Raw genomic sequence first — 14,489 nt, 5'->3', positions numbered from 1 at the left:
TAATGAGAGAGGGCCAACTTAAGCCTATTAACAGCCTCTCAGCATGCATTATTTTAACCTTCTTCTCCCCGATTTTGTAAAATACTATTTGTGGTCAAGGTTTTGCTTTGTCCCAGGAATTCCCAGCGGTCTCGGGGTAGTTGATGTTGAGAAATGTGTCTTCTGCTTATCGATGCTATTCTGGTTCTTTTCATGTTACTCGCTCAACCAAGAAGTCCACACTGGAATCTGTACATGCAGGGGAGCAGTGAGTTTGATATTTTTTTTGACCGACTCACAGCTCCAGTTTTGTTCTTGCTAACATGCACATTCGTAATAAAATGTTAGCTAAGAAGAACAATTGTTCCACTGATAAGTTATATTAACTGGATAAAACAGTGTCCTGAAAATAAAATGCTCTTACACCTTAAACAAATTAGTGTTCTATTAATTTTCCTGCATCTACAATCACACAACACACCCTGTTCAGAAAATTCATACGAACAATTCAGGTCTCCCTGTTGAGAAGAAATTACTAAATACTACTATAATGAGAGAGGGCCAACTTAAGCCTATTAACAGCCTCTCAGCATGCATTATTTTAACCTTCTTCTCCCCGATTTTGTAAAATACTATTTGTGGTCAAGGTTTTGCTTTGTCCCAGGAATTCCCAGCGGTCTCGGGGTAGTTGATGTTGAGAAATGTGTCTTCTGCTTATCGATGCTATTCTGGTTCTTTTCATGTTACTCGCTCAACCAAGAAGTCCACACTGGAATCTGTACATGCAGGGGAGCAGTGAGTTTGATATTTTTTTGACCGACTCACAGCTCCAATTAAAAAAGTCAACAGTGGTTGATGAATACATGTATTTTTTTAAATGGTGGGTTTGCTGAAGAAAACAATGTTAATATGGTGTAGAATTTGTGGTGTGAGTCCAGTTATGATATATAATGTGTTGTGTGAGTCCAATTATGATATAGAATGTGTCGTGGGATCCCAGTTATGATATAGAATGTGTTGTGTGAGCCCATTTATGATATAGAATGTGTTGTGTGAGTCCAGTTATGATATAGAATGTGTTGTGTGAGCCCATTTATGATATAGAATGTGTTGTGTGAGCCCATTTATGATATAGAATGTGTCGTGTGAGCCCAGTTATGATATAGTATGTGTCGTGTGAGCCCAGTTATGATATAGAATGTGTCGTGTGAGTCCAATTATGATATAGAATGTGTCGTGTGAGTCCAATTATGATATAGAATGTGTCGTGTGAGCCCATTTATGATATAGAATGTGTTGTGTGAGCCCATTTATGATATAGAATGTGTCGTGTGAGTCCAGTTATGATATAGAATGCGTCATTTGAGCCCAGTTGGTCTTTAGTTCATTACAGGTTTAGGTAGCTGGCTCTGCAAACTACCCACTTAAACATTGACCTGGCTGATGACATACTTAACACCAGAAGAACTGCTGATGTGATGCATTTAGTTTATTAATATCACTCTCAGTGGAATGTTGTGTCCCTGACTGAGGAAAAGTGATGTTGTCCATCCCTGGTGACCTAATGACAAATAACAAAGTGTTCATTATCAATGATCTTGACTTTATTATATTGCCACATTACACTGTAATATGATATTTTACCAGTGCCAAGGTTAATAATTATATAACAGGAGAACATTGATTAGATTAGTAGTCAAGGTTATTCTATAACAAAAAAGATGGGGGGGCGGCATCCAACAAGTGTAGTCAATAGCAACAGGCTGAGTCCCAAAGGCCATCCTATTTTCTGTACTAGGGGATCTGTTTCTGAGTGCACTATCTAGGGAACAGAGACATTTTATGATGAGAGGCAATTTCTTATTTCTTCATCTACGCCACTCCTCCTGATGGAAAGTCTTGCACAGACAGCAGAGAGATAAGGTCTGATGGGAGGACATTGTGTAAGATGGGCTTTTGATGCCTTCCGATCCCTAAACCGAGGACAAAGCCCTGCCTAAAGGTTTTAATCATGTGTCCTGACACTCTGGGGTCACTAAAGCTCCCTTGGGACTGATGTTAAAGAGTAAGGGTCACCTGATCACCTTATTTATATCTGTCTTATATCCCTCCTCACATCTCCACCTGATGTGTGGTGAACCTCATCCAGGAGGTTCTGTATGTTGGCAGTCGATGAGGTGCTTCCACATTAATATGTAAAGAGATTTGAGTCCCTCAGTAGAAAGGTGTTATAGAAATTCATTACCATTGTGGAGAAAGACAGGTTAAATATACAAAAAACTTGAACAAATGCCCACAGAATTGTTGCTAAAGAGTATGTTATCAAGAAACAATTATCACAGGAGAGTCTTAATATACATTCCTTATTCCAATATAAGGAAGTACAAAGAGGAAGTTAGAAGACAACAATATATATTTCATTTCATGGAGTCTGTGGGGGTATTGCCAAAAGGCATTCATCATTTGAGGTAAGTCTATCAGGGGGTGAAGGATAATATGTGCTGTTGAGAGAACTTGAGGACTTAAGGTAAAAAACACTTTATTCACCTTTCTTTACAAGTATTGGACTAATCTCCAAAGCATGTTCATCATGCTATCATCTATAGATTACTAATATGGGGTTAGGGTTATCATTTATAGATTACTAATATGGGGTTAGGGTTATTTTCTATAGATTACTAATATGGGGTTAGGGTTATCATATATAGATTACTAATATGGGGTTAGGGTTATCATATATAGATTACTAATATGGGGTTAGGGTTATCATTTATAGATTACTAATATGGGGTTAGGGTTATCATATATAGATTACTAATATGGGGTTAGGGTTATCATATATAGATGACTAATATGGGGTTAGGGTTATCATATATAGATTACTAATATGGGGTTAGGGTTATCATTTATAGATTACTAATATGGGGTTAGGGTTATCATTTATAGATTACTAATATGGGGTTAGGGTTATCATCTATAGATCACTAGTATGGGGTTAGGGTTATCATCTATAGATCACTAGTATGGGGTTAGGGTTATCATCTATAGATCACTAATATGGGGTTAGGGTTATCATCTTTTATAGATTACTAATATGGGGTTAGGGTTATCATCTTTTATAGATTACTAACATGGGGTTAGGGATGTCTTTTACCACTTTTCTGTCCAATAACACGTACACGTGACTAAAAACAATTAAATAAGTTTAAGTAGTAATAAGAATAATAAAAAATAAGAACAATTATAATTCTAATGTAATGTACCAGAACTCACAACGTAGGGATTATGCAGGTCGTAAACATCTACCTCCGACACTGTCTCTCTGTAGACCCACCAGGCATGGTGAATTAACCATTATCAAGATGGTTGACCTTTTAGCTGCCGTAATCTGCTGATAATGTGTAATACCTCACCAGCTCCGATGCATCTGCAGATAACTGGAGCTGTGACGTAACAATAGATCAGAGGAGCTCTCACAGTGCTAAAAACCCAGTCCGAGGGTAAAGGTCACAAAGGGTTTAGACAGACGTCAATCTGTGCCAGGTGACAGTGAAGAGAGAGAAGGCACAGTGGAGACACCTGTTCATTGAAAAAAAAAAAAGACAACTGTGCCTTCATAGCTTTTTTCAGAACTCATCTACCCAGCCCACCACCATGAGGTTCCCTAAGCTGCCTAACCCAGGTCTGGATGAAAGGATACCGTCTCACCAGGAGCTGGAGAGGATGGAGAAGGAGGAGGCCGGGGACAGGCCCAAGTGGGACAACAAAGCCCAGTACATGCTGACCTGTGTGGGTTTCTGTGTGGGTCTGGGGAACGTGTGGAGGTTCCCTTACCTGTGTCAGAGCCATGGGGGAGGTAGGTTCAGATGTCCAGGTTTCCTGTGAAACTTTTTTGAATTATAATACTTTTTTGAAGGCTAAATTGTACTTTACCACCAGTTCTTGATAACTACTCAAATTATTCACAAAACTGCAATAGTGTGATTAATTAGTTTTAAATTGAAATAACTGTAAAATAACTGCTTTTATGACAGAGGAGGTAGGCTGGGGAAGGGGTTTATTTCTTGAAAGAAAAAAATACTTTTCTGTAAATTAATGAAAAAGACTTCTTGCAACAACTCTATGTAGTTTTTACAATATTTTCAGATTATCCCCAGTGAGGGGAAATTCCCAGAGAGCAGCCGACCACACTCAAACCCATGTTGTAGCATCCCATGTAAAACGGAGGCAGCAGCTTGCTAAACCACCCGATAAAAACACCTTTTACTGTTTCACGAGAAGGGCTCACTAACTCAGTAAACTTGACATTTGCTGGAGCTCACGTTACTACAGGGTTATTTCTCAGAATGGACATATTGTAGCTGGAGACAGAGAGATCATTTTTAACCAATTAACCTACAACTGTCAATTGTATTTTATGTCGAATAATAAGAAATTAATAATGATTTATAGTAAAGAAAATGTGAGTATATCTATTTTAGATTTCCATAAACCAATAATATGAGAGGATTTCATGGTACAGCTTCACAGAACATAAACCAGGTCATGGTTAGATATCCAGTTATTATTGAAACAACAAACAACTTTGTAATCATTCTCAACTGGTGGTTAAATCATAGCTTTCTGTGCAGAAATAACAAATAGATCAAAGCAACAGGGAATTTGTTATTATATTTGCCATTGTATGTCTTACTTTATTCAGTTTGCAGTATTTTGACATTTCAAAAATGTTTACAACACTTTATAATAAAGTGATGCTCCAAATCTTTATTTTACTACTTATTTAACCAGGTATGTCGATTGAAAACCAGTTATATTGTTCAATGATTATCTGACCAAAGGCATTCAATTGCAAGACAACACAATAGAGAAATAAATGCTGTAAAAAAATTCATAAAAATTAACCAAGAAACAGTATACAAAGAATAGACAAATAAACATGAAGTTACGCTGACGAAAACAAGATGCAAGTTGATCTGATATACGGTTGATTAGATGCAGTTTCATCAGATATTGGATGATTAGATGCAGGTTGATCATATTTAGGTTGAATAGATGCAGATTGACGTGATATAGTTTGATTAGATGCAGATTGACCTGATATAGTTTGATTAGATGCAGGTTCATCAGATATTGGTTGATTAGATGCAGGTTCATCAGATATTGATTGATTAGATGCAGGTTGATCCAGTATTGGTTGATTAGATGCAGGTTGATCAGATACATGTTGATTAGATGCAGGTTGATCATATTTAGGTTGCTTAGATGCAGATTGACCTGATATAGTTTGATTAGATGCAAATTGACCTGATATAGTTTGATTAGATGCAGGTTGATCATATTCAGGTTGATTAGATGCAGATTCACCTGATATAGTTTGATTAGATGCAGGTTCATTCGATATTGGTTGATTAGATGCAGGTTGATCATATTCAGGTTGATTAGATGCAGATTGTCCTGATATAGTTTGATTAGATGCAGAATGATCAGATACAGGTTGATTAGATGCAGGTTGATCCAGTATTGGTTGATTAGATGCAGGTTGATCAGATACAGGTTGATTTGATGCAGGTTGATCAGATACAGGTTGATTAGATGCAGGTTGATGAGATATTGGTTAATTAGATGCAAGTTGATAAGTACAATTCTGAAGGGAGGCGAGAATTAAATGTCAAGCTTAGGGGCCTTTTGCAACTCAATCAGTCTTTAGCATCAGTAAACTGAATTGAGTGACAACTTTAAGGCTGGGTGTCTCTATAAAGCACTTTGTGACAACTGCTGTTGTAAAAAGGGCTTTATAAATAAATTTGATTGATTGATTGACTTAAGGAGGTATAGGCTTTAGGAGCGACCAGAGTTAAATATCCACTCAAGCGCAGGTTAATGTTGGAGTAGCAGATGACTGGGTTAATGTATAAAGACTTGTAAAATACTAAGTACCAGTGAGTCAGGTGTCATATGTCGGAAGGGGCATTTAATCAGAAATCAAAATCACTTTTCAAAACCAAATGAAACTGAAATACAGTGCCGTCTTCCCAGGAGCGTTTATGATTCCATTCCTGATCCTGCTGGTTCTGGAGGGCATCCCTTTACTACACTTGGAGTTTGCCATCGGACAGCGCCTCCGGAAAGGGAGCGTTGGAGTGTGGTCCTCGGTCAACCCTTATCTCACTGGTATTGGTGGGTGACTGTCTATTAATGATTACACTACATAACTGTGTGAAATTCCTGTGACCATGCAAGACAATGGCATGTTTGCACATTGCAAATATTTATACATATGCAATCTTATATTTTACATGATTATTCATAATGTATGGCGTAGTTGGATATTTGAATAAACGTTAAAGTTCTTATAATGCACAACAAATGTTTCTGAAAAGATTTCTGAAAAAGGTATTGTCACTCAAATGTTTTCTGAAAAAGGTATTGTCACTGAAATGCTTTCTGGAAGAGGTTTTGTTACTGAAATGTTTTATGAACAGGTATTGTCACTCAAATGTTTTCTGAAACAGGTATTGTCACTGAAATGTTTTCTGGAAGAGGTTTTGTTACTGAAATGTTTTCTGAAACAGGTATTGTTACTGAAATGTTTTCTGAAACAGGTATTGCCTCCATGTTTGTGTCCTTCCTGGTTGGTCTCTACTACAACACCATCATGGCCTGGATCATGTGGTACCTCTTCAACTCCTTTCAGGACCCTCTGCCCTGGAGTCAATGCCCCCTCAACGCAAACAAGACAGGTATTTCCTTTATGCATAATAGTAGGTACCATCAGAACTAAGGAATAGTACAGCCAAACATAGCTACTTAATATTGTAATATGGTGTAAACAAGCAGTATTACCTCAGTAAACACACACAAACACACGTCTATTTTTGTAGTTCCAGTTGGTTAGTTGCATTTTAAAGGCTATAAGTGTATTGCTGATACTATGTTTTGTGTCTTAAAGTGAATCCCAGTAAGTATAGCTACTGCCTTGGCAAAAGCTCTTGGGAATCTGAATAACCTTCATAAACCTCACTGCCCTTAGCTAACATTCCCAGATGATCTGACTGGTAATCCATCTCAAGTTCGACATAAGAACTGAAACAGAGCAATAACTGTGAAGGTTAGCCACCCAAACGGCCTTTAGAGAGTTTAACATTGCTCCGTGCAGGTCTGGTGGAGGAATGTGCTCGAAGCACCTCAGTGGATTACTTCTGGTACAGAGAGACCCTGAACACCTCAACAGCAATCGATGAGTCTGGAGGTCTCCAGTGGTGGATGGTTCTGACACTGGTGGCCGCCTGGACCCTGCTCTATGTCTGCTGTATCAGAGGAATTGAAACTACTGGCAAGGTACCTGCTCCGTTTCATTCTCTGGCCCAATCAGGGGAGGGTAGTTTCCACATAAATAACAGCCTGTTTGCTAGTTATCTTATCCATTCTTATCCATTCAGCCTCTCAAACACTCTCCCACTCCCTCTCTCTAAAATGCATACTGTTTAATAATCTCTCTGTGCATCTCTCTTCTCAGGCTGTGTACATAACATCTACATTGCCCTACTTGGTCCTCACCATCTTCCTGATCAGAGGATTGACTCTCAAAGGTTCTGTGGATGGAATCATATTCCTCTTCACTCCAGATGTGAGTACTGACCTTGTCAACTAACAACTAGTCATTGTAAGGTTCTTATTTAATCTAAAAACTGATCTGTACGTTGGCTGTGTTCTGTGTCTCCAGGTGAATGAATTGATGAACCCGTCTACCTGGCTGGATGCAGGGGCGCAGGTGTTCTATTCCTTCTCCTTGGCCTTCGGAGGGCTCATCTCCTTCTCCAGCTACAACTCTGTGCAGTATGGAACTCCTTGATAAAACACTATTTCATAAAGGCTGAGCCCTAATCCATTCACAGAGAAAGTAGCTGCCCATTAACATTATACCATGGGATCAAAGTTCTTAATCACAATTTGATTATGTTGGTATAATTAAATTATTTTGTTCCCTTGTTTCTCCAGCAATAACTGTGAACAAGATGCTGTCATAATCTCCATCATCAACGGCGCCACCTCTGTATACTCAGCTACAGTCATCTACTCCATAATTGGCTTCAGGGCCACTGAGAAGTTTGATGACTGCGTGAGTGGGTCAGTAAATTATATACAGATTCACCTTTGTCAAAATGTGTGGAAACTGATGAGGTCACAAAGAGAATGTCTTGAGCTAGATTGGTTAGTCATGCTTCCAAACGGTCTGCCTAAAATCATCGTCTTGAGTTAGATTGGTTAGTCATGCTTCCAAACGCTCTGCATAAAATCATCGTCTTGAGTTAGATTGGTTAGTCATGCTTCCAAACGCTCTGCATAAAATCATCGTCTCGAGTTAGATTTGTTGGTCATGCTTCCAAATTCTCTGCCTAGAAACATCTTGATGCTGCAGAATGCATTTGACCTTCCAGAGGGTAACATTACTGTCAGTAACTATGAAGAAGCCTTCCAGCATCTTAACAGCACATTCCCTGGAGATATTCAGAGTTTGGATCTAAAGAACTGCGATTTGCAGCATTTTCTAAGTCAGGTAGTGTAACTACTGTATATCAAATTATCCAAAGCATACCAGTAAAAAAATCATGACTCCCTCAACTAGATCTTACTTGCTTTGTTTTTTCAATTAATTCCTAACTTGAAGAGAACTATACATCCATAATTGATCTATTCAATACTGAAGCTGTTGTTGTTGGTGTTCCTCCAGGGTGTGGAAGGAACTGGTCTGGCCTTCATCGTGTTCACAGAGGCCATCACCAAGATGCCGATCTCTCCTCTCTGGTCCGTCCTCTTCTTCATCATGCTCTTCTGTCTGGGGCTGTCCACCATGTTTGGAAACATTGAAGGCGTGGTTGTTCCACTTCAGGATCTCAACTTCTTCCCCAAGTGGCCTAAAGAACTGTTGACCGGTTAGAGACATTCAGTGGCTGAGTTTCTTGTTTTAGTTGCAAGAAAGATTCTTTGAGCTTGCGATCCTAACCCTTTCCCAGACTATATCTTGATCTAAAGCCATTCAATATTTATTGCAGCTCAGAACATTTTTTACTTTTTTCTTTTTTCTTCAGGTGTGACTTGCTTTGTGTCCTTCTTCATCGCCCTGATATTTACCCAGCAGTCCGGTAACTACTGGCTGGCTCTGTTTGACAACTTTGCTGGCTCCATCCCTCTCCTCATCATCGCCTTCTGTGAGATGGTGTCCGTTATTTATATCTATGGGATAGACAGGTGAGCACAGACCCAGTACACAAAGTAATTTGGCATCAGAATGTTAATATAAATAGGCACCCAAACAAACAATATTAAAACATATTTCAAAATGACTTTGTCATTGGGGAGGATGTGGATAGAGGGGATAAGTCACTACAGCCTGTTTTACCAGACCAATATAGACTGCTTTACCAGACCAATATAGACTGCTTTACCAGACCAATATAGACTGCTTTACCAGACCAATATAGACTGCTGTACCAGACCAATATAGACTGCTTTACCAGACCAATATAGCCTGCTTTACCAGGTCAATATAGCCTGCTTTACCAGGTCAATATAGACTGCTTTACCAGGTCAATATAGCCTGCTTTACCAGGTCAATATAGCCTGCTTTACCAGTTCAAAATAGCCTGCTTTACCAGGTCAATATAGCCTGCTTTACCAGGTCAATATAGACTGCTTTACCAGACCAATATAGACTGCTTTACCAGACCAATATAGACTGCTTTACCAGACCAATATAGACTGCTTTACCAGACCAATATAGCCTGCTGTACCAGACCAATATAGACTGCTTTACCAGACCAATATAGCCTGCTTTACCAGGTCAATATAGCCTGCTTTACCAGGTCAATATAGCCTGCTTTACCAGGTCAATATAGCCTGCTTTACCAGGTCAATATAGCCTGCTTTACCAGGTCAATATAGCCTGCTTTACCAGACCAATATAGCCTGCTTTACCAGTTCAATATAGCCTGCTGTACCAGACCAATATAGACTGCTTTACCAGACCAATATAGCCTGCTTTACCAGGTCAATATAGCCTGCTTTACCAGGTCAATATAGCCTGCTTTACCAGGTCAATATAGCCTGCTTTACCAGGTCAATATAGCCTGCTTTACCAGGTCAATATAGCCTGCTTTACCAGGTCAATATAGCCTGCTTTACCAGGTCAATATAGCCTGCTTTACCAGGTCAATATAGCCTGCTTTACCAGACCAATATAGCCTGCTTTACCAGTTCAATATAGCCTGCTGTACCAGACCAATATAGACTGCTTTAAAATGACAATCTAACCTGCTTTACAAGGACAATAAAACCAGCTTTACCAGGACAATATAACCTGCTTTACTCAGTAGTATATAGCCTGCAATACCAGATCAATCCAGGCTGCTTTACCAGGACAATATAGCCAGTTTTACCCCAGTACTTACCCCAGATGGCACTATTTATAATACTCTAAAATCCTTCCAAGGACTGATTCACACAGTATTTTTACACAGGATGTTTAGGTTCTTCTTCAATCTTTCAGAGAAAAAAGTCAGGTGGCTTTTCATAGACAAGGGTCAAAGTTTGTGTCAAATACCTAAGTTAAAGTGAGTAAAACCATTGAGCTGTTGTCAGTGACCTCAGGGATCGCCAGACAGAAACTAGACCAGCCACACAACCAAGCGGACATTGGCCACGGACAGATAGTAGTGGTCAGGACGGGCTCAGATAAGTCAGTACAATGTATATCAGTGTGCAGTTTATTAAATATTGGATAACATGGAATACATTGTTTTCAATTATAGAATTGTGATGCTGTTATCATGATTACCCAGATACACATATATCTGTGTATCTGGGAATATGCAGACAGTGAATGCGTCTGAATGTGCTCTGAGCCTCACTTTGCTCCGCCAACAGGTTCAATGCAGATATTGAGTTCATGATTGGACACAAACCCAACTTGTTCTGGCAGGTGACGTGGAGGTTCATCAGTCCCGTGATCATGCTGTTCATTTTCATCTTCTACCTGGTCACCCAGCTGAGCGGGACACTGACCTACCTTGTCTGGGACATGGACACGGTAAATGATGTTGACATGAAAACGTTTTGTAGTTGTTGTTGTCAGGATATAGTGTTGACATTAGTATGTATATTGATAGTGGATATGAATTACAATTAGTATGTAGATTGATAATGGATATGAATGACCATTAGTATGTAGATTGATAATGGATATGAATGACCATTAGTATGTAGATTGATAATGGATACGAATGACCATTAGTATGTAGATTGATAGTGGATATGAATGACCATTAGTATGTAGATTGATAGTGGATATGAATTACAATTAGTATGTAGATTGATAATGGATATGAATGACCATTAGTATGTAGATTGATAATGGATATGAATGACCATTTGTATGTAGATTGATAATGGATTTGAATGACCATTAGTATGTAGATTGATAATGGATATGAATGACCATTAGTATGTAGATTGATAATGGATTTGAATGACCATTAGTATGTAGATTGATAGTGGATATGAATGACCATTTGTATGTAGATTGATAATGGATATGAATGACCATTAGTATGTCTTTATCTTCATCCGCTTATCCAGTATTGGGTTGCGGGGGCAGTATGTATGATATTTATATATGATATGTATGATATTTAGTATGTATGATATTTATATATGATATGTATGAAAGTATGTATGATATGTATATATGATATGTATGATATTTAGTGTGTATGTTATTTATTTATGATATGTATGATAGTATGTATGATATTTATTTATGATATGTATGATACTTAGTATGTATGATATTTATTTACGATATGTATGATATTTAGAATGTATGTTATTTATTTTTTAAACAATATTTCCAATCAATTTCTATGATATGAAAAAAAATTCTGTTCATCTTTATAGTCAATAAAGTGACTGTGTTCTCTGGTCTGATGTTTCGTTTCAGCCGGAATTCCCTACCCTGGCAGACCGTGAGTACCCGGCGTGGGTCTACATCATCATCTTCATCCTGGCTGGTTTTCCCAGTCTGGCAGTCCCTGGAGTCGCCATATTCAAGTTCATCTACAACCGCTGCTGTAAGAAAGACAAAGACTACAGTGAAAACACAATCAACAGTGTCTCCGCTAAAATCCCTATGAGTGAAAAAACAAATGACTATGCATGCGATTTACCTTCAGTTGTGGATTTCAATAAATAGGTTTGTGTTTTTTTTCTCTAGTCATTTTTATTTTGTTGGGAACAATGAATTACACAAATGACAGTGGAAAGCATATGCGAATATCCTCACATTTTTGTAAACAACAAATTAGTTTATTACCCAATGCATGGCAATATCATGCTGAAAGAATGTAAGCATGTAACAAAGTTATTTCATGTTATGTACAGTATGTGAATTATTGTTTTAGTTTTGTATACTTTATACATAATGCAAATGGTACCGAAACATTTGGTTTCGCAATATATTAATGTCTATTATCTATTGAATACATAGATCTGTATTATTCAATATGGTTTTTATGGTTCATAAAAAGTTAAATAATGCAAGTACGTTTCTGTCTATATGCAAATGCTTTTTTTGTTGTATAAAAAAAGCTAATCTTTCAAAACACCCTGGCAGTGTACTGGCTTTCACTCTTAATCCCTCAGTTTCTGTGTGTCTGTTACTTGACCCTCCTCTGTCTACTTCAGTCTCAGTCTGCTTCAGTCTGTCTACTTCAGTCTCAGTCTGCTTCAGTCTGTCTACTTCAGTCTCAGTCTGCTTCAGTCTGTCTACTTCAGTCTCAGTCTGCTTCAGTCTCAGTCTGCTTCATGTCGTTCAGAGACTGATAGATGTGATGTGGCTAAATTGATATGCAACCCACCCTTACCTGACTATGACCTTACCTGATAATTATGATACTCTTATCTGACCAATGTAGAATGATAATACTCTTATCTGACCAATGTAGAATGATGATACTCTTATCTGACCAATGTAGAATGATGATACTCTTATCTGACCAATGAAGAATGATGATACTCTTATCTGACCAATGTAGAATGATGATACTCTTATCTGACCAATGTAGAATGATGATACTCTTATTTGACCAATGTAGAATGATGATACTCTCATCTGACCAATGTAGAATGATGATACTCTTATCTGACCAATGAAGAATGATGATACTCTTATCTGACCAATGTAGAATGATGATACTCTTATCTGACCAATGAAGAATGATGATACTCTTATCTGACCAATGTAGAATGATGATACTCTTATCTGACCAATGTAGAATGATGATACTCTTATCTGACCAATGTAGAATGATGATACTCTTATCTGACCAATGAAGAATGATGATACTCTTATCTGACCAATGTAGAATGATGATACTCTTATCTGACCAATGAAGAATGATGATACTCTTATCTGACCAATGTAGAATGATGATACTCTTATCTGACCAATGAAGAATGATGATACTCTTATCTGACCAATGAAGAATGATGATACTCTTATCTGACCAATGTAGAATGATGATACTCTTATCTGACCAATGTAGAATGATGATACTCTTATCTGACCAATGTAGAATGATGATACTCTTATCTGACCAATGAAGAATGATGATACTCTTATCTGACCAATGTAGAATGATGATACTCTTATCTGACCAATGAAGAATGATGATACTCTTATCTGACGAATGTAGAATGATGATACTCTTATCTGACCAATGAAGAATGATGATACTCTTATCTGACCAATGTAGAATGATGATACTCTTATCTGACCAATGTAGAATGATGATACTCTTATCTGACCAATGAAGAATGATGATACTCTTATCTGACCAATGTAGAATGATGATACTCTTATCTGACCAATGAAGAATGATGATACTCTTATCTGACCAATGTAGAATGATGATACTCTTATCTGACCAATGAAGAATGATGATACTCTAATGATATGCTACAATAATGGTCACATTAATTACAGATGTGAACAGCTTAGCATATCTTATCCAATTAAACTATCCAGAATTAAACTATCCCGAAGTATTACTGCATCACTGACATGGTGAAATTTAAAAACATTTAATATTTAGAAATATTATAATTATTGGAATGTATGTCAGGCTTTGGCGCTGAGATTTTTTGTTTGCACTATTTAAGTTCCATCGAAAAATAATGTGTACAACAGAAATGACAGATTGAAACTCCCAGTCATTCAATCATTTCAAATGATCAATAACACCCTTATATAGCATAAAGAACAGGGAAGGCAGCATGGAATTGAAGTGGCTGTGTAAGTTTTAATACATTGCAAGATGAAACAAGCAGAGGAAAAAAACAACTGCTAAAGTCATTGAAGTATTTGAGAAAATACAATATAATAACTGACATAGTTTATTTCTCAAGAAGTGATTTATTTTAAAATCTTTTATATTTTTCCAGGTTTTATAATT

General features: G+C 37.6%; 1 protein-coding gene across 1 annotated transcript; it reads left to right on the top strand.

The window, feature by feature from the left end:
- The first annotated feature begins 3,500 nt into the window (after nucleotides 1-3,500).
- Nucleotides 3,501-12,714, top strand: LOC105027727 (sodium-dependent neutral amino acid transporter B(0)AT1-like). Its single transcript, XM_029122839.2, has 12 exons — nucleotides 3,501-3,835; nucleotides 6,019-6,159; nucleotides 6,585-6,722; nucleotides 7,139-7,320; nucleotides 7,499-7,609; nucleotides 7,706-7,818; nucleotides 7,981-8,109; nucleotides 8,383-8,539; nucleotides 8,714-8,915; nucleotides 9,072-9,231; nucleotides 10,906-11,068; nucleotides 11,978-12,714. The coding sequence occupies exons 1-12, from the start codon at nucleotides 3,634-3,636 to the stop codon at nucleotides 12,227-12,229; spliced, it is 1,950 nt and encodes a 649-aa protein (XP_028978672.2). The 5' UTR covers nucleotides 3,501-3,633; the 3' UTR covers nucleotides 12,230-12,714.
- Nucleotides 12,715-14,489: the final 1,775 nt, after the last annotated feature.

The sequence above is a fragment of the Esox lucius genome, chromosome 10 (genome assembly GCF_011004845.1).
Source record: "Esox lucius isolate fEsoLuc1 chromosome 10, fEsoLuc1.pri, whole genome shotgun sequence".
In the NCBI taxonomy this organism is placed as follows: Eukaryota; Metazoa; Chordata; class Actinopteri; order Esociformes; family Esocidae; genus Esox; species Esox lucius.
Note: the sequence above shows the minus strand (reverse complement) of the source record. Positions and strands in the feature narration are given on the sequence as shown.